This window comes from Herpailurus yagouaroundi, unplaced genomic scaffold, assembly GCF_014898765.1.
Source record: "Herpailurus yagouaroundi ecotype Mexico unplaced genomic scaffold, PumYag 100, whole genome shotgun sequence".
Taxonomy (NCBI): Eukaryota; Metazoa; Chordata; class Mammalia; order Carnivora; family Felidae; genus Herpailurus; species Herpailurus yagouaroundi.
The window spans coordinates 62516384-62538155 of NW_024412391.1; the positions used below are offsets into that span (position 1 = coordinate 62516384).

At 37.1% G+C, this 21772-nt stretch overlaps 1 protein-coding gene across 17 annotated transcripts in view; it reads right to left on the minus strand.

Moving 5' to 3' along the window:
• The window catches only part of PPP1R9A (protein phosphatase 1 regulatory subunit 9A), a 323453-nt gene that overhangs the window by 58836 nt on the left and 242845 nt on the right, over positions 1–21772 (minus strand). For all 17 annotated transcript variants that reach the window (XM_040472620.1, XM_040472634.1, XM_040472633.1 and 14 more), the window contains one exon: positions 12343–12498. In XM_040472620.1, coding sequence (XP_040328554.1) covers positions 12343–12498 — 156 coding nt within the window. The remainder of the gene's footprint in view (positions 1–12342; positions 12499–21772) is intronic.

Consider the following 21772-nt stretch of genomic DNA (forward strand, 5'->3'; position numbering starts at 1 on the left):
AGAGCCTGGAGATGGTTGTCATGGTTGCAGAGTCTAGTAATTCTTGTCTCAAGTGAGTATTTTTATTCCTATGAATGCATATATTAGCTTAATCCACTGGTGTGCAGGACAAACCCAGGTAAAACTGTGAACAGCCAGGTTGATCTCTGGCTACCCCACCCTCCCATCTCACCAAAACAGATTGACAGAAGAGAGTACAACTCATTACCAATAAAGTGAGAACACTGACTAAAGCTTGCACTGTTACTGAGTACAGTCGAATTCTTTCGATACAGGAAAGTGGAACGAAGTCTGTAAATTCAGACATCATTCAGAAGATGGACAAAAGTTTTAGTGCAATGTTTTCTTAGTATTCACAAGGCCTAAAATTATAAAGGTGATTATTTTAAGCCTGTATGTGTATTAAGAGAATTTCTGCAAGTCCATCTCTATTAGCAGGAAAAGCATGAAGAACAAACTAATTGAACTTTCATTTTCAGTAGCACAAGTTGCAGAGCTAGTAAGTGTCAAGGCCAGGCTTTATACATTTTAGTCCACGGTTCTTTCCACTGAATTTCTTACATTTGTGGGACCCCTTATCTGTTTTATTGTTGTAAATAATAAAAGGGAAGGAGGACAGGCACTGTCCACCTCATTGTTCAGATGGGGTCAGAGGCTCGGAGGCTCAAAGAAGTTCTGTGGCTTCTTCAAGTTCCCAGTAGAAGCAGGTGCTGGAGTGGAAAATATCTCAGGTCTGACTCTCCCTACTTGTCTTTCCCCTTTCACCAGGTACCTAATCAGCTTTGGGATACACTTTTCATTTAATCTTCACAAAAACTCTGAGGCTTGTGTCATCACTGTGACCTCCCAGTTGAGAAAGTACTACTCCAGCTGGAAACCATGGATCACTGCTGGTAGTCTCTGAGTGTTCTGACAGGAAATACAAAAATGGTGCTTAATCAGCTGCTGTGATTATTCATGGAACTTAGGAAGAAACAGCTCTCTCATTATTCAACTACCATTTACTTAATGAGACGATGTGCTGGGCTAGTCTCTGAGGACACAAGAACATGACACAGAATCTACTCTCAAAACACTGTAGGGAGACTAATAAACACGACCTCCTGAGAGCAGTTCCCAGGTCACTCTGAGAGAAACATCACAGGGACCCTGCTCCGAGATGGCCTGATCAATCTTTTATTCCCATAGCCAGGTCACATGACCTTAGGCTTTGGCCTGTTTGTCTTATCCCCACTTTGGCACATGGGCAGGATGAGACGGAGATACCTCCGTTTCATGGACAGAGGAAGAGAAAACCGCTTTTCAAAGAGATGAAGTGACTTGACAAAAGAAGCACAGTTGGTGGACAGCGGTGTTTCCTTATTATTGAGCAGGTCTCTCTCCATGCGCTTAATAACCTTTCCAAAAGACAGGTCCAGGGGTTCGTCCATCACTGCCTGAGACTGGTCAGGCTGACTGACTGGAGGGACAGGAAGTCAACACGGCTGGTTAATAGAAACCCAGCCTGAAACACCTGTTGGAATTCTGGGGCTTCGGAGAATCTAGGTTTGGAGAAAACACTTGGGAAGCGAGGATATCAGTAAAAAGAAAAGGTGAAGGACTGCAGATCAGTGTCTTAGCTTACAAGACCAATCTCATCTCTTCTGTCATCTTTTAACATGAATACCGTGGAAGTCACAAATAAACATATGTGTCCTACAGAGAACAGTAGCTCTTATATAACATTCTGCAGGGGTACCTGCTGTGTATATTTTGTTTCTTTCTTTCAAAAAGATGAATCCAGAGCATGAACCATATCACTGAATCAATATAATTTGAATATAATTGCGCTAAAAATAGAAACATCCTCATACAGAAATAGAAATGGTAAGACTAAACTTCTGTACTTTCTTTACCTATCCTGTGTAAGAACAGAAAACATTTTTCTTTAAAAAGTGGAAAATACTACATTTGCAGCAAAGATTTTAAGGCATCTCTAGTGCTAGAGATTTTATAATCAGATGACAGCAATATTCTCTGTTCTTATTTTACAAGGGTGAGACAATAAGTGATATTTGCACAGTACTTTATAAGTGTGGTTTCAGCACCAGAATCAAAATTTTTAGAATTATCTTTGTAATTATTTGATTGAAGTCTGTCTTATCTATGCCAGGGTAGGCTCCACAAAGGAAGGAATGAGAGCTGTTTTTGCCTATACTTGAGTGCTATTAGAATGAAACTATGCCATATTCTTTTATAATTTCTGCTCAAAGCTTTACATATGGTACCTATCTTTACTTTAACAAGTGTTTTCTCAGGGACTAGCTGATGCAAAATTAGCTGAAGTTGGGTGATTGAATAGTATAATAATCCAATCTGAATGACAACACTAATGGCAGCATATGTAGCATAGGGTGAGCTACTCCAACAAGCTCACTCTCCGAGTAGGTATTCATAAACTAGTTATTAATGATGTAGGTGAAAATGGATGTAGGTGAAAGCATGTAATTACAGTTTCTTTTTAAATAAATATCTGTTGGCTACTAAGTAAACTATTTTATATAAAGTATTTTATAGTTTCTCTACGTGATAATGGAAAGTTCCATAAAGATAACTTTATATTATCTAATGCATTTACAACTTTCTCTAGATTATTTTTCATACATTCTCTGTGCCTTAAATAAAGTGAAATAGTACAATATTTAGACTCCGATTTTTTCCCTCAAGACTCCCATGACTTCTGAGGAGGAATGTGAAGGAAAACACTGGACAAGGAGTTTAAATGTCTCCTGACCAGCAGTTTCTGATTCAGCGCCTTCCTTCTTCCCACTAAATTTCCAGTGAAATACATTAAACAAAAGAAAAACTCACAGCTTCAAGTGGACACTAAACCTAAAAACATCTGGTACTAGAATATGAAAGAGTCACAAAGCTGAATTTAGAAAAACTTATCCAAGCTTCCATCCAAAGGAAGGAAGATGGTTTGTCCATCCTCAATGACTGCTGGAGATCCGGAGTCCATCCAATGAGAAAGTTGGGCAACCTCTACTGCCTTTCCCAGGAATCGTCCTCAAACAAGGTTTGCCAACTCTCTCAGTATTCCACATCCATTCAGAAAGCAACTACTAGAATAGGAAGAGAATGCAGGAAGGTGGCTGAAGAGTGGCACGCTGCATATACATGCTCCAAAGTGGAGCAGTACAGATAGAGGTGGTCAAGTAAGCATTTTGAGAGCAGGGAATAATCTTTTTTCCTTTAACTTAGAAAACGGAGTGGCAAGATTTAGAAATATCTCACCTAAACTCAGAGAACTACATAAGATGATAGACCGCCAGAAAATAGCAACCAGACCAGAAACTAGGCACAAGGCACACAGATATGTCCTCTTGATGTGGGACTAGAAATGAGATGCATAATTTTTTTTAAGTTATTTATTTATTTTGAGAAAGACAGCATGTGACTATATGCAAGCAAGTGGGGGAGGGGTAGAGGGAGAGGGAGAGAATCCCAAGCAGGCTCTGCACTGTCAGCAAGGGGACTGATGTGGGGCTTGAACCCAGGAACTGTGAGATCATAACCTGAGCTGAAACCAAGAGTCAGACGCTTAACCAAGTGAGCCACCCAAGTGCCCCTGGATGCCTAATTTAAAGAAGTAGATGGCTGCTGACTATACAGAAAGGCTTTTGTCTCATTTCCACATAAATAGAGGAGAAAAAGGCAAACTTGATACTACTACTAAATATTTCAAGTGCAGGTAGAGAGAATATCAACTTGAAAACTCAAATAAGTAAGTAAACTGGAAGAATGATGTATCCCGTAAGTAAAAATATTTTAAGGTAACTCTCTAGAATACTGGGCTGGAGAGAAAGTGAAAAACCATGAGGAATGGATGGAGAATAAGGAAATCAAAAATGTAGTAAGAGAATTAAGTCATGTTAGAAATGCTAAAATGCATAAAGGAATTTGAAGTAAAAAGCATATTTAATGCTACAGAAAACTGAATCATTGATATGAGAGAACACATTTGAGAACAACCTCAGACAGAAAAAAAAAGAAAAGAAAATATGAACAAGATAATTAATATAGAACACAAAATGTTTCTAGAAAAGAAACAGCAACAAAGAAAAAAATAACAGAACTAAAGAAAATATTAATCAACTAAAACCAAACCAAAACACAAACATAAAACAAGGAAAGCAGATTAAGAGGGAAAAAAAAAATCAATGAAAGAAGGCCTATTTCTAAGAAATTATGATAAAACTTTAAAGTACAAGGCAGGGGCGCCTGGGTGGCCCAGTCGGTTAAGCATCCGACTTCAGCCAGGTCACGATCTCGCGCTCCGTGAGTTCGAGCCCCGCGTCGGGCTCTGGGCTGATGGCTCAGAGCCTGGGGCCTGTTTCCGATTCTGTGTCTCCCTCTCTCTCTGCCCCTCCCCCGTTCATGCTCTGTCTCTCTCTGTCCCAAAAATAAATAAACGTTGAAAAAAAAATTAAAAAAAAAAAAATAAATAAATAAAGTACAAGGCTAAAATAATACAAGCATCCAAATGCCAGATTGGTGTTACACTTTTCCTTTACAATATGCAATGCTAACTCAAAATAATGAAGCCTGCCCTACAACACTGTCAGGAAAAAAATGTTGTGAAGCAAAATATTAAGCCTAACTAATTATCATTTCTATGTCATAACAATTAGATTTTTTCCATTCTCAGTATGGGAAGCTCATGAAAGCTATGCCTGCATAAATACTTAATAAATTACTTAAGGATATACTCTGAGAAATGAGAAATTCTGATGTAAAGAGACTAAGAGTTGAAACCAAGTAAGCTAAGAGTGTAACTATTTGTTGTATGTATCATTATAAAGCTAATTGAAAATATGTAAGTTTTTAAAATGTGACAATTATATTTCAATAACAATCTTGTCTTAGAAACCAATACTGTATCAAAAATATTAAAGTTATATTGTTTTAGAACACTCAAAGGGTAGTTTTCTTCTTAATTTTGAAAATCATAGAAATAGAGATTTTTTTTAAACTTGAAGATAATCCTTCCTAAAAATCAATAAACATAAAGGAAACATAAAGCATAAATGAGATGAGATAAATTAAACTTTGATAATTATAACAATTAATTTAAATTGCTAAAGTTTCTTATTAAAAGAGCAGACTCCAAGATAACATTTTCAAAATTTACAATAAAACAAAGTACTTCAATTAAATTTACATGACAAAAGTACACATGTACATAAAAGTATGTTTATCCAGCAACTACAAACAAAAGTAGATTAGTAACATCAAACAAAGAATACTTAAACACAAAAAAACCTTTGAGTCATATTTTATGTGCTTTCAACATAACATTAACATAGATAATCAAAGCTATTAGGCACAGAACATAATGAGGTGTAGTTTTACTATATGGGTCTCAATTTACTAGGTTAAATAGGAAAAATGACAAGGATACAGAGGGTAGAAAACACAATATTACTTTTATCACAAATACGCATATCAATCTATAACAAAAGCACCACTTTTTAACAAAAATCAAAACTTGTAGACAATATTATCTAACCACAATGTAATGAAACATTGGATTAATAATAAAAAGTTACAAATTAAAACCTGTTTCCTCAATTATTTAAAAAGAGAAAATAAAAACAATAAAAATAAAAAAGATAGACTATTTGCAAAATGATGGCAACAAGAAGAATGCACACTGAAGCTGAAAGATGTTGCCAAAGACTTAGCTAAATAAAGAGGGATTCATAGTTTTAAGTGCTTTCATGTTTGAACAGTTAAGTATTAAAGTAAATTCAACATTTATTGTCAGAAGTTAGAATAAGAGAAATCAAACATTCTGAAGGATAACAGAATGATGGAATTAATTAAAAAATAAAGGTAAAATGACTGAATTAGGTAGGGGCAAAATGGCCAGGGTAGTGCAACATCACACACTAACAAAAGCTATTTGCTGCCTTTCCTGGATGCAACTTTGAAGATGCCAAAAATGAAAAAAAAAAAAAAAAAATAAGGAGACTTGATAGGTGTCAGGGTCTCATTCATCAATTAACAAAAAACCTTGTAAGAAACACTTAAGAAACAGAAAACAGGTGTTTCCAGATGTGTTTGGAAAAAATGAGTATGAAGCAAGAAAGTGTCTATAACCAGGAATGGGAAACAGCAATCTAATTAATCTTTAATCTTATACATATGACCTGGGTAAACCTGCATCTGCAAATAAAGCAGGGGCACTTTATTCCATTCTTCTGAAGTTTAGACACCCTGGCCACTAACTTAACCTTTGGTGCCATGTGGTAAAATAGTAGCACCAGGATAATGGTGAATTAACATCAGGATAGCACTGAAATCCCATTAGAGTTAGGAAGAAGTGTAAGTGAGGTGGAACTAATTACTTTGTAAAAGGCATGCCTATAAACATAGGTAACTAAAACTCCTGAAATACAAAAAAATTGAAGAGAGAAGGAAAGGCAGAGGAGAGTATGCTATGGCTATTATTTTGTTAAATGGGAGGCACAGCTACTGATCTGCATTCTATGTTACTAGAGGAAAATAACCTATGACTGAGTCAAAACTACTCATGTGTAATCTCTAGAACAGAATGAATATGTATAACTTTTAAGTAACAGATAAAAATTTGATGTATGTGTAATAGCAAGTAGGTAAAAGATAAAAAAGAAACAAGAAGAAAGTATGAAAATTGAAAAACATAAAATAAGGTAGCAGCTCTAAGTTCTAATATTAAAGTGATTACAGTAAATGTAAATGGGTTAAACTCATGAATTAACTGACAAAGACTCCCACAGTAATATTAAGAGTAAGATTTAAGAATAGGTTGGCTAAAGGAAACACATTTTAACAAAAGGGTATGAAATGGCTAAAACAAAGATAGAAAAAATAGATGCTGTGAGGCAAATATGATGCAAAAGAAAGGCAGTGTTGAATTTTTACTATCAGACAATAAAATTTGGGGTAAAATGCATCATAAGAGACAAAACAGATGTTACAATAAATCAAAAAGTTGTAACGATCCTGAACATATATGTAGCTAATATCAAAGATTTAAAATATGTGAAACCACAACTGATAGAATTATAGGAAGGAAAAATAACTATAGTTTGTGATTTTAACATGTGCTTTTCAGAATTTGTAGATCAAGCAGACAAATCTAAGCCATGCTACAGAGAAGAAATGTATATTTCTACTATTAATAATATTTACATAAATGAAAAGCATATAAATTTCATACCCAAGCACAGAATACTTGTTTTTTTGCATACATGAGGACCATTTAAACAAACTGTTTATGAATTAAGCTACAAAAGAAGTCTTGAGAATTCTAAGTAGCTATCATATGGAACATGTTTTCTGACCAAAATGTGATAAAGTTAGAACCTGATAACAAAAGAAGAACAAAACAAAGTTACATATGTCTGGAAAGTAAAATATACCACTAAATCATTCTTATATTAAAGAGGAAACCCCTCTTTTATATTAAAGTATTAAAGAGAAATTACATCTAAATGACAGTGACATTCTAAATGTAAAAAAATTGGAACATGTAACTAAAAATGAATATTTAGATAAAGTATAGCTTTAAATATATTTATCAGAATGCAAGAGTTATCAAAAATAGAGTACTAACTACAATTGATCAATACCAAAACAAGAAAGAAGGGCAAAAATAAGATACTGGTAGGAAATAACAAAATAAGTATTTTTAATTAAAAAATTAGGCATGTAAAGGCTAACATGATAGACAAAAATTCTAGATAAAACAACTAAGAAAAATATTCAAATAAAAAAGAAGAAAATAAGAATAATTATAGACATTAAAGATTTCAGTACTTAAGAAGTATATTGTAGATCAAAATGTTAGAAAATATGAATGCCAGAGGAACTATATAAAATTCTTGAGAGATGCAAAATACCAAAACTGGCCCAAGAAAAACTTGAAACCTTGAAGACAGTAATGGCTATTATTATAAAAGGTTTTTAAAATCTTCCTCCACAAAGGCACAGATGGTTTTATAGCTGAATAATAACAAACTTTCAGGGAACAGAAATTAGTTTTATGCAAGTCATTAAGTCTATCTTATAAAAGTCATTTCTAAAAATAGAGAAATTGAGAAAACTTCTTAACTTATATTGAAGCTAATAGAGAACCTTTGTGGCAGCTTTTGATTAATCCACTCTAGTTAAGATCTTCTGTTACTTATAGCTTGTGTAACTAATAGAGGGTACGATAAAATATTAGAGAGGGCCAGAAAAAAAAGACTTCAATTAAACAGATACATTACATAAATGTGGATTAAAAGAGTCAATGTGATAAAAATGCCAGCTCTCTGCAAGTTAATTTAGTAGTTTAATGTAATTACAATAAAAATGCAAAGAAGTTTTTCCAAGGGAACTAATAAAGTGATTCAAATGTTTTCTTGAATAGGTTGAACACTACCAGAATTTTGAAGAGTTAGATGAATCTGATTTACTCCATCAAAATTCAATATATATTCTAACAGCATTGTACCAAAGAATGAGAAAACAGAACTGATTATAAGGCCAAAAGTAGTCCAGAGTGCAAAGGCACCAATTCTGTGGATAATAATGCTGGCCTTCCAAGCAGAGGGAAATGCATAAATGAGTGTTGAATAAAAGTGCCAGCTATCTTGTCAACTACTTGGAGAAATTAAATTAGATGCCTGTCTTGAATTATACAAATTACGGTGTATGCTTTATACCACTGATTCACCAAATATTTAACCACTAATTATATATGAAGAAATATGTGAAAACCTACAAGAGCAAGCAAAAACAGAGGAGCATAGAGGCTGGTAGAAGATAGGAAATTGGCCAAAAGTAGGACTGATTGAGATAATGTCAGTCTAATACATTTTGCTCAAAGAGTACAGCATGTGCTTCTGTTTGATATAATGTAATCGAGAGAACTCTCTGTAACAGAAGACTTTGTATAGACTCCAATACACATGACTCTCCACCTCCACCCCATTTGTATGGAATCTTGTGAAAAATATCTGGTGCTGTAAATTACTTGGACATTTATGTTAATCACACAAAGAAACTTAAAACTGTGAGAGTGGCAGTGTACAAGACACAAATGCTGAGATGGAATGCCACACAGCTGATATTCAGTGGCCATCTCCCGAAGAAATGAATATATTAATCTGTTAAATATATCACAAATAAGAATACAAGAATTAGAAGTGAAACAATGTGGTATTTGCTTAATCTTGAGGTGAGGACAAACCTCCAATTCTTAAGAACCAAAATTAAAACAAAACTACGGATTCAGTTACTCAAGCTAAAAATAAATCAGCTGTGTTACACAGAATGGGTCCAGATTATGCAGTGGGATACACCAAAGTCAGCAGTCATTTTCCGTATAAAGCCAGATATCAAATAATTTAGGATTTGCAGGCCACATGGTCTCTGTGTAACTCCTTAAGTTGGCTATTATAGCCTGAAAACAGCCACAAACAATAAATAAATAGATGTCCATGGCAGTGTTGAATAAACTTTATTTACAACACAAGGCAGTGGGCTAGATTTGGCCAATAGGTCATAGTTCACCAACCCCTAGGTCTAGATCATGCAGTTGTCTGCACAATGGTGTACACACCTCAAACAATATTTACAGAGCATTGACTCCTTGGCTCAACTCAGAAAGTGGGAGATATAACCTTCCATATACTATTTCTGCTTTTTATACTCTTTAGTTCCCATAAAAGAATGTGGACCCAACTTCCAGCTCAATCATCTACCAAAAAGTAGGGCCATACTCAATTGGCAACATGGGTAAGCTATATTACAGGCCTTTGCCCAGATATACTACCTTGATTTCACTGCCTCAAACCTGGATTGAGAGTTACAACATTCCCAAAGATGTTTTTTAAAGAACAAGTGGTCCATCTATACTTCTAGATAATCTGTATTCTTGGGCCAAATCGGAGCTTCAGAGAAAGAGGTCCCTAGATTACCTCTTCCTCCCACTCAGCCGCTTCCAGCAGAACTTTCTTTTTCTGCATTGCTCTTTGAAGATATCAGTTAATTTAGAAACCCTTTGTAAGAATTGGCCCTAAGATAGGCATTGCTACTCCTAATGTAAAGGAGTATTGTGATCATTATAGAATAGTGTACTTCATTTGTCACCAAGGTGTTTGTATCTGATTTAGAACTAGGAACAGTCATAAATCATCTGGAAAACCCATATATTTTGCCTCAAGGACTCTGTGTACTATACAAATGGAAATGGTTCAACCTGACAAATAATAATAGGTGGAAGAGAAATGGGCACTCTCAACACACTGGGTGGCATAAATAAATTTCTGTGTCACTGAGAAAAGCCATTTTGGTGGCAACTTGGTATTAAGTACCACAAGTTCCCAAAATACTGATATTCTTTGATTGAATAATTCCACTGTGAGAAATTATCCTAAGGATAAGTATAAAAATATTTATTGCAGTGTAACTTTTAATAATAATAACATTTTTAAGCTCAAAACAAAGGAAATGTTACAAGACAAAAATTAAGTAGATCAGTAAGAGATCCATATAGTGAATAAACATCATTTATGGATGAATATTTGATGACATGGGAAAATCCTAATAATGCAATTATAAGTATCAGGAGTAGGAAGTTAACATAGTATATACTGTATAATCATAAATACCACAAAATTGGGATCATGAATGATTTTTTTTTGGTGTTTATACAACTGTGCATTTTCCAAAATTCTATAATAAACCTAAGGGCTTTTTTTTCTGAACAAAAATTTACATTTTATTTAAAAAAATTTTTAATGTCTTTTTTATTTTTGAGAGACAGACACAGCACGATTGGGGGAGGGGCAGAGAGAGAGGGAGACACTGAGCCTGAAGCAGGATCCAGGCTCCAAGCTGTCAGCACAGAGCCTGACGTGAGACTTGAACCCATGAACTGTGAGATCATGACCTGAGTTGAAGTCTGACGCTTAACTGACTGAGCCACCCAGGCACCCCAAAAATTTACATTTTAAAAGTACATTCACTTTGTTATTAGTCTCACAAGTATAAATTTATCATAAGGAATTAAAAAGGTAAGTCAATATATAGGACACGGATAGGTATAACATCAGAACATATAAAACTGACCTACTTAGACGATACATCAGAAATTATATTTAAAAAAATTAGAAATTATGAATGAAAGAAAATTAGAAATTAGAAATAAAATTAGAAATTACAAACTTGCAATTATCAACATTGTTTTTCATGTATAGGAGAACCTTTTCTTCCAAAAGGTCAAGTCCCTAACAGGCTGGAAAGAAGGAACAATGGTTTTCAAGCCTCAGTGCTTCAGGGTTATTGTGGGGAAGCTGTAAATAATGACACACTTGCCTTCAATAATGGAGGATGTTCCCTGAAACAATGAAGAATAAAATGCGTGGGGACCCATTCATCACTGTCTCTGTTTTACATGTTGGAGTTCTGAGTAGCTAATTTCGGAGAAGAAGAATTTATGTGGTTGCCTGCATTTGCCCTTTCAGGATCCATTTTTGGCCCTTTTCTAATAGTTCCTGCCTCAGGAGGCTGACCTCTTCAGACTCCTGCCTGGGTTTGGCCAATAGGAGGCAATTGCAGGAGAAGAGAAGGGGCTGAGTGTATATGACGCACCCTTATCCTCAGGATGTAGTTTTTAGCAGCGGCCGCATCTTACAAAGATGCCCTTCTTCGAAAAACAAAAAAAAAAAAAAAAAAAAAAAAAGGGAATCTCTTTTCCTCTTTTCCCACTAAAGCCTTCTTTTGGGAGGAAGTTGGAACAACAACTTCCTGCTGTTGCCAGTCCCTGTTCACCTCACCGTCCCTGGGTAGTTATATTAATTCTGTTCAAGGTTCATTCATTAAACTTTAATTTCTTCAATTAAATTCCTTAGGTATGTCGTCTGATTCCTTTTGGGACCTTGTCTATTTTAAGAAAAGAAAAAAAAAACTTTCTTAGAAATCACTGCCTTAGAGGAAAGCTTATCATCAAGTCCCCCAAATTCTATAAAAATTTAAAAAATACAACCTGAACTTATCATGAAAACCAGATATTTAAGCTACAGCTTAAAAATATGGAACAGACAAGCTGTAAGCTATCACTACGACAGATAATAAGCATTTAAAAATTAAGGACTGTGGAATGAGATCTACTTAAATTGTACCTTGAAATTCAATGAGATTCAAGACAACCTGTTATCAAAAGGTTTTCTTTTGAAAACGGATTCTCAATACATTTTTCAAACAAAAATGTAAATTTAATAATGAAATGGACATGTATAAAAAATAGTTTGCCGATCAGCAGCTTACCTCTTTGAACTTGTGACTGAGCTTGCTTGTGTCCAGGTCTGATGGGGAAAACATGTCCTCATTCTCAGGCAGCTCAAAGACTTCAATGGCCATGTCGCTGCCAGGAAGAACAGGTCCTACCTCATCCTCTTCTTCATCTGTGGCATATTCTCCTGTCTGAAAGGAAGGGGATTTCAGAAATGGAGCCGTCCTTACCCCAGGTGGAAGTGGGTTATTTGAAAATATTTTATAAAAGGGAAGTAAAATATGTCACCAAATGCTGAAGTGTAAGTAGGCTTTTAAGTCAAGCATGCTTCATGCAGCCAATGTTAGAAACAGTTGTTAGTTCAAAGATCTGAAGTGACATGTCTATGCCAAACATAAGTGCATTCCTAAAAATGTAATAGCCATCAGTAGCATCTTTAGTATAGCAACAAAAGTTGTTTTCAGTCTAAACATTTGATGGTTTTACAAAATAAAATTATATTGCTAAGGAAATAAGTAGTTCCTTTAAATTCCCACCACTAAGTGGATAAGTCACCCATTACTGAGAGCAGGGAAGAAGGAAGAGAAGATCAAAAGATTCACAGAGCTGGAAAGGACCTTAATTAAGCCTTACAAAGGTTTAGTAGATGAATTCTTCTAAGGTTTAGAGTTCAATCAGTTGTTTTGTTTGTTTGCTAACAAACGTGTTGGTTAGCAAGTGACCGAAAAGAAAGCCAGAGGTTTCTAACTCACAGCCCACAGACGTGTACGGCTTTGCCTGAACAGTATTTTGATGAATCTTAGTATTTTGTCAATGCTAAATAAAAGATTCACATGAGATTCTAGAGTTCCAGTTTTCCTGGAGAAAGCCAAAAATCTGGCAAAATGGGCATGTTGCGACATGAAAACAACTGGCTGGTCAGCAGCGGCTGTCCCCTTTTGGATGGGTCCCACACCTTCAAATACACAACTTTTACCACCCCGTGTTGTTCCATGCTGTTAGCTCACTCCGTGGTACCCGCAGACCCCTGTGAGTACGCGAGTTCATGACCCCTGGAATAAATGTTGCTCCACACCACTAACTTCCCTAACATCATTAGAAAGTAGCTTCTCTCCTAGCAGCACTGGGATATGAGACTCTAATTCAAAATAATTATTTGAAATCTATACCTTCTGATGTAACTTTAAGATAAATCACTGAGTCACAGGGTCGAAAAACAAAGTTCATTTAATTTGCCCCTGTTCTTTCAGGTAGTATTACTTTTAATACATGAAACAGACAGGAATTCATATTGCCTATAAAAACACTTTCATAAAGTGTGTGGAATGATCTATTCCTTTGATTAAATAGGCTTAGCGTCTGATTGCTGTTTTTTTCTTTTGGATCTTTACTATATTCTTCTTGCTAACAGTGAAATTCTACTTCTCTTACTGTTTTGCACATGAAGAAAGTCTGGTCATTTACGTCAGTGTAATAATTCTTAATGTCTGAAAGACCATTATTAAATTGTCATTCTGACTTCTCCTTTCCAAGTAAAATAACTCTGGTTTCCTCATAGGTCTCATTCTCTGTTCTTGTCTTGGGCCCGTACTCAGACTTCTCTCCTAGTCCTCCACACTTGTTTTTTTTTTTTTTTTTTTAATGTTTATTTTTTTATATTGGGAGAGAGAGAGACAGAAGGAGCAACAGAGAGAGAGGGAATCCTAAGCAGGCTCCCCACTGTGAGTGCAGAGCCCCACACGGGGCTCCATCCCACCAATCATGAGATCATGACTTGAGCTGAGATCAAGAGCAGGAGGCTTAACTGACTGAGCTACCCAGGTGCCACTCCACACTTGTTTTAAATTGTGGGGCCCAGAAGTAGGTACGATTCCCAGTAAGGAATCTGAGGGCCATTCACTAGGATAAACAAAGTGCCTCAGCAACCTTCAGACACTAGTTCTCCACATGGAGGCTATGACAGCCTCAATTTTGGTGGCATTTGCATAGAAAAGTAAACTTAAGTGATCTCTGTATGACCTAGTGCCTCAGTACTCAGAACCCCAGGGCTCTTTAGAAACCAGTCTGAAACTGTGTAAATCATAAACACTATTCCAAGTGTCTCTGGCACTGGCAGGAGACAGTAGCTGAGCAGTGGGGGCTGGTGATTCCAGGTACCTTGCACTTATTGGTAAGATTAAATCATAGAAACCTTTTTTTTTTTTTTAATTTAACGTTTATTTATTTTTGAGAGACTGAGAGACAGAGCATGAAGGGCAGAGAGAGAGAGAGGGAGACAGAATCTGAAGGAGGCTCCAACCTCTGCACTGTCAGCAGAGAGCCTGAGGCGGGGCTCGAATTCACGAGTCGTGAGATCATGACCTGAGCTGAAGTTGGACACTCAATCAACTAAGCCACCCAGGTGCCCCTAAATCCTAAAAATCCAGATTTGGTATGACTTTCTGTAAATTAACTCATCTCCTATTTATTCATGTTTTTAGAACCAATAGGTACTTTGTAAATCCCAGTAATGTTGATTAACAGAAGTGTAGTAAGGCTGGTAAGTACACAATCCTGACACCTTGCCAGAAGTTTTGGTTTAGAGACATTAGACTTGTTTTTAAACCTAATTACAACTAACAGCAAATCCATGCCTTTATTACAAAGGCCTAAACCGGGGCGCCTGGGTGGCTCAGTCGGTTGAGCATCCAACTTCAGCTCAGGTCATGATCTCATGATCTCATGGTTCATGAGTTCAAGTCCCACGTTGGGCTCGCTGCTGTCAGTGCAGAGACCACTTTCGATCCTCTGTCCCCCTCTCTCTCTCTGCCCCTCCCCCGTGCACGCTCTCTGTCTCTCTCAAAAATAAAATAAATATTAAGAAAATATAAAGGCCTAAACCAGGTATATAAAACTCACTTCTACATCGTCGATTTGATGGATTTCCTGAATGACTCAATAAAATCTTAAGCTAAATTTAAAATCTGATGACAATGTGACACATTACAAACATAAAGTTGAAATGAACAATTTGATTTCCCTTTGCCAGCTTGAAAATACTTTTTCACTACACGTAAGGCAAAGAATATAAACATGTGCCTAGAACGGGGCCTGACATATAATAGGATTTCAACAAATATTTTTAAAAGAATATACTCAAGAATGCCAATTGCATTTGCTTGGTAATACCTATAACCTCCTAAGGGGGTTTTCAATCATATAAAAGAAAAGAAGACCCTGTTAAGTCATTTGTTATGAAGGCAGTATTCTGTCACATTTATTATCTTTTTTTAATACTTCTTACAGTGAATAACAGGATTAGAGTATATACAATATATGTAATTCTTATCTCTAAGTATGGTTCTGGCTTTGTCATCCATTTTAGTTATCAAAATTACCATCATAAATGTAAGTTATTAAGAGAATTCTTCCTCGGGGCGCCTGGGTGGCGCAGTCGGTTAAGCGTCCGACTTCAGCCAGGTCACGATCTCGCGGTCCGTGAGTTCGAGCCCCGCGTCGGGCTCTGGGCTGATGGCTCAGAGTCTGGAGCCTGTTTCCGATTCTGTGTCTCCCTCTCTCTCTGCCCCTCCCCCGTTCATGCTCTGTCTCTCTCTGTCCCAAAAATAAATAAACGTTGAAAAAAAAAATTAAAAAAAAAAAAGAGAATTATTCCTCTTGACTCATTTTTTTTTACTTTGCCAATCTTCTCTCCTCAGTATACAAATTATCTGCAATTCTGCTGAAATTCTTTTTTTTAATTAAAAACCTTTCTTAATGTTTATTTATTTTTGAGAGAAAGAGAGGCAGAGCACAAGCGGGGGAGGAGAAGAGAGAGAGGGAGACACAGAATCTGAAACAGGTTCCAGGCTCCGAGCTGTCAGCACGGAGCCCAACGCAGGGCTCGAACCCACGAACTGTGTGATTATGACCTGGGCTGAAGTCCGTCCAACTTAACTAACTGAACCACCCAGGCACCCCTGCTGAAATTCTTTTTATCTTTCTTTGCATCTTTCCATTTACTAATGTTTTGTCTTTTTAATTAGTCTTATAAGCATCCTAAGGTCAAGATAGGTTTTTTTTTAGTGTCTGTTACTTATTAGAAGCTCTGGATAGGGTGTTTAAAAACTCTCATGCCATGTGGAATTTAACAAAACAAATGAGCAAAGGGAGAAAAAGAGAGAGAGAGAGAGAGAGAGAGAGAGAGAGAGAGAGAGAGAGAGATTGAGAGAGAGAGAAAGGCCAACCAAGAAATAGACTCTTAACTACAGAGAACAAACTGATGGTCGCCAGAGGGGAGGTGGGTAGGCGGATGGGTTAAATAGGTGATGGGGATTTAAGGGGCAAACTTGGGTTTACACTACACATTAAATAATTGGAATTTAAATAAGAACTTAAAAAAAAATCTTGCCATTCTCTCTTGATGATCATTTACCATTCCCAACATAAACAGACTTTATAATAAAGGATGCATTTACCACAGAACCTCATAATCTTCTAGAAATTAAAAAGTTACATTTAGTAGACTAAGAATAATGTGTTCTGATTCTTTGATCTTTACTGAAAATGGATATTACTTTTATGGTTAATCTGAAAATAAATTACATGGAATGATAGGTTAGTAGAATTTCATAAGCCTCAAAATTAGATTGGATTGAATCTGCCATTTACAGAGATGGAAAATACTGCATCAAAAAAAAAAATATGTCACAACAAAGTATTTCCATTGATATCCATCTCCTCCTTATTTCTGGCCAGATTCAACATCTTTCAAGTAAACAGAGACTCCCAAAAGTCCTTTGTCCCAACTTGAAAATCCACTTTAAAAGAAGTACAAGAACTGACAGAGATAGTAAGGGTAGATCCTCATCTACCTTCTTGATTAATATCTTATACTTCCCTTTTTTTAAGTGTTTTTTTTTTTTTTTTAATTTTGAGATAGTAAGAGAGAGAGAGCATGAACAGGGGAGGGAGAGAAAGAGAATTCCAATGCGGGGCTCAATCAAGAACACTGAGTTCATGACCTGAGCCGAAACCAAGAATCGGACACCTAACCAACCGAGCCACCCAGGTGCCTCTATTCTTATACTTTCTTATCGCCCTCCCAAAGACACAAAAAATGAATAGCAATTCTTTGGTAACTTACTGAGTGCCCAATACTACACTCCTTAAAACTGTATGATATAGGTATTACTATGTCACTGTAATTAGAAGAAACTGAGACTCAAGACTATACCCAATGATAGACAATTTGTTATGCTGTTGATGCTACATCCAACACATTCCAAAGCCCTTGCTCTTTCTTCTGTACTGTGCTGCTTTCAGTCTACAGATAAAGTAAAGCTTTCTGGGATAAAAAATGGGAATACATTCCTTTCATATTTCCCCAACCAAAATGCTGGTGCATAATCCTGTTGTGTTGAGGTTTACCTTCCACATCTCTGAACATTTTCATCCAATTCACTTTGAAGACTTGCACCTGTCTCTAGTGAGCTCCAAACCTTTTGTCCTCTTCTTTTCTCTCACAACATGCTCACTCTGGGCAAGTGCACAGAAGTCTCCTTTGAAGGGTTTGGCCTACGGGTCTGCTCACTGATGTTTCATGCACTCTTTCTTATATAAACCAGAACCACAGCATACAATCTATAGAACTACTGCAGTGTCTTAAAATGGATGAAAAAGATAACTTCCAAGGCAAAATGAATGCAAAATTCCTCAGATGTTTATGGTCTGTCTCTTTTACATTTCCTTCTCACATCTGGCTTTCTTGAGCTACTCATCTTTATTGTCTCTTCCCAAAGCATTTCATCTCCTATTCCTAGACAACTTCCATTATATTTGTATTACATCAGAGCATTTATTTTATTAAAACAGTAATACGTGCAGCTAGTTGACACGTTCTGCCTCTTAGTGAGTATCTAACTTTTGACTGGTGGGAGCAAAAGCATGTAGACATTCTCGAGCTTTGCACACTCAGGAGAGCTGTAGACCTCATTTTAGGTTTTACAGAAGGAAGGGGCATGATCTGTTATATTGGTGAGTTGGTTAAGTGGAGACCAACTAAACAATCTTCACTTTGAAGTCACTTAGGCCTGGATTCAAATCCTGGCTCTACAGAGTTGGTAAAGTTAGCTTCCAGGTCTAAGTTTCAATTTCCTTATCTATAGAGTGAGGATAAAAACATCTCCTGAGTGTAACAAGGTTATTGTGAGGTTAAGTTACATGGTGTTCAGTACAAGGTGTGGTACATGGTAGATGCTCAAAACAAGCAATAGCTGTAGGTGGTAATCCTACAACAGCAACATATACTAAAGCTTCTCCAAGTCTGCATCTGGAGATGCAAATAACCTGATATTTGCTAAGTTCTGGTCTCAGAAATACAATACCCTACAAGACCCTGCTACTGTGTCACATGAATCTTTCATAAGCAAATTGGCCATTTCTGAAGCAAAGCTTTTCTTTTCCCTAAACCTGCCCCTCTTCTTATATTCCCAGTTTCGGAGGAGGCATCAGCTTCTGCCCAAGACCAAGAAAACTATCAGGCCTCTGTTCTCCTCACTTATGCCCCGCCCCCTTGCCCCTGCCCTCCTGCCCTAGTGATGCAAGATGAAGACCCATCTACTTCCCTCCTCCTATGAGTCTGCTGCTTTAAGACTCTTCTAATCCACTCCTTTATGCTTCTACTATATCCTTGCATCACTCATAAAACTTGGGCCTTTTTTTATATCTGCCTTCTCCTATTATCCGCTTTCAACTGTAAGCTCCTTGAGAGCGTCAGGTATGATTTATTCTTGCACTCCCAGTGTGGCTAGCACACCGCTTGGCATATAGTAGGCACTAAACAAATGTTTGCTGAATAAATTAATACAGTTTTAGCCGCATCTGCACAGCACAGCAGAGCCCTGATTTTCCTGTTAATTCTCAGCTTTCAAGTAAGAAATATGGTGGAGCACAGCTGCAGCTCAGGCCTAAATGACCCTTTTGGGGATTTTCTCTTGTTGTCAGGTTCAACCATCAGCAGTAATTTTTGCTCTAGCAATGTTTGCTCTGGTAAATTCCGGGAAACTAAATGGTGCTAATCATAAAAATAGCCTTGATTATGCAGTTTCTGTTGGAATTTGTTTACTGGATCTGAATTTGGTTATATATATTTTCAGACTCAGTTCTGCTAGAGAATAGAAGAGAGTTGCTTTTTCTCTAGAGGAGAAAGACCTCAAACTAACACTTTAATGTTTAAAATTCCTAAATCTGTGCCAGTCATCCAGATGGCTTTCAGCAAAAGTAGCTCCTTCTCTGCAAAGGCACCTCTTTCCATTTTCTGTCAGTTGACTTCTGTGTGTCCTAGTTTTGTAATGTTAGGCCATTTGGTCTCTTTGCTCATCTATCAAATGGGAATAACAGCATCTTCTTCATAAGGTTGTTGGGAGAATTTCCAGTAGCGATACCTTCAAAGTATTAATCATAATGCCAAGAATTTGCTAAAAGACTAGATGACTTTATGACTATGATCATTTTCACCATCCCTGGCTTCTCCAGGACAATGACAGCAAAAAAAGCATGGGCTCTGGGGTTGGCAAGACAAGGACCCCAGAAGAGAAAAAATAATTTCACAGTTGCACGGTAGCTGGCAAGCCATTTAACTTCTATCTTTTATGCTCACCTCTTCTATAAAATGGCCCCAAAGATACCAATCTCATAGGATATTGAGAGGATTCAAAGAAATTAAGTATGTAAAACATCCACCATGATGCCTGGCCCAAAATATATATTCCCTACCCTCTCATTTCTCAAGTCATTCAAAATTTTCTTGTCAGTCTTTGTTCTCAGAATGTTTTCTGATATTTCACTTCATTCTACCTTCTAGAATGTTTCTTAAGCAAGATACATCTAACATCTATATCTAAGTTCCACGTTTCCCGCCCTCAAGCACTCAGCTTCTCAGATAATTTGCTGACAAATTATTTTTTCCTAAAATTCTGACTAGGTAAATTTAAGATTTGCCTATAAATTTTTTTGTAACAACTGAAACTCATTTTTTCCCTTCTTAAAATTTCCTAGCAATTGTGGTAGACGGTTTACAAGTTAGCATCTGATTTTACAGTATTTTAAATGCCTTCTTTAGTTTTATTTTTTCCTCTCTTCCTTCCTTTTATAAAGTATACTCCTGAAAAGCAGGGGCTCTATTTTCCACTATGGCAGGCTCTAAAATGATCCCTAAGGATCCTTCTTCCTGGGTAATCATGCTCTTCTATAATCCATTCTCCCTTGAATGTGGGCTGGACCTAGTGACTCGCTTCTAAAATTGAGAATACAACAAAAGCAATGGGATGTCCTTTCTGAGATTAGTTTACAAAAAGACCATGACTTGCGTCTCTTTTGTCCTCTTGCTCTTGAGAAACGAGCTGCCAGGTTGTGCATGGCTCTATGGAGATGCCTACATCGTAAGGAACTGAGGTTTCTGGCCAGCAGCCAGCAAGGACCTGAGGTGTGCCAGTGGTCACCTAAGGGAGCTTGGAAGTGCATCTTCTGTGTCCTGCCAACACCTGCAAGTGGGCCTGGAAGCAGATCTTCCCCCAGTGGAGCATGGAGATGACCGGGGCTCTGACCGACACCTTATTTGCAGCCAGGGACAGATCTTGAGTCAGAGGCATCCAGTTAAATGGACTGAAAGATACTGTAATATAGAAATATTTCCTATTTTAAGTTGCTGAGTTTGGGTCATAATTTGCTATACACCAAAAGAAAGGGGGTACTGCCATTACAAATGCAGAAAAATGTGGAAGTGACTTTGGAAACAGGCAGTGAAGGAAGGCTGGGAGGATTTTGAAGAGTATCTTAAAGCAAGCCTAAATTGTCTGGAACACATTGTAAGTGGAAATCTGGTGGAATGGGGGGGGGGGATTCTTGTGTAGTGGCAGAAAGCTTAGCAACATTATCACTTATCTCCTTATCTCTCTTCTATAAGGAGAAAGTAAGAAATGTCCCCGGTGAACGGAGTGATCAAGCTAAGCAGATTTCCAAACAAGTGTTGAAGGTGCTGCTTGATTTCTTCTTGCTGCTTACGGTAAAATGTGACCAAAGAGAGAAATTGAGAGGACCATTAAACAGAAAGGAACTAAGACCTTGATGGTTTTTAACATCTTGATTCTAAAAATAAGAAATAGTTTCCAAAGTTCAAACCCAGGGTACTGCCAGGAGAACGTGGCCTAAAAATGAAGCAGAGGGTGGAACTAAAATCTTTTGTTAAGAATTCTGAACTTAGGGGCGCCTGGGTGGCACAGTCGGTTAAGCATCCGGCTTCAGCCAGGTCACGATCTTGTGGTCCGTGAGTTCGAGCCCCGCGTCAGGCTCTGGGCTGATGGCTCAGAGCCTGGAGCCTGTTTCCGATTCTGTGTCTTCCTCTCTCTCTGCCCCTCCCCCGTTCATGCTCTGTCTCTCTCTGTCCCAAAAATAAATAAACGTTGACAAAAAAAAAAAAAAAAAAAAAAA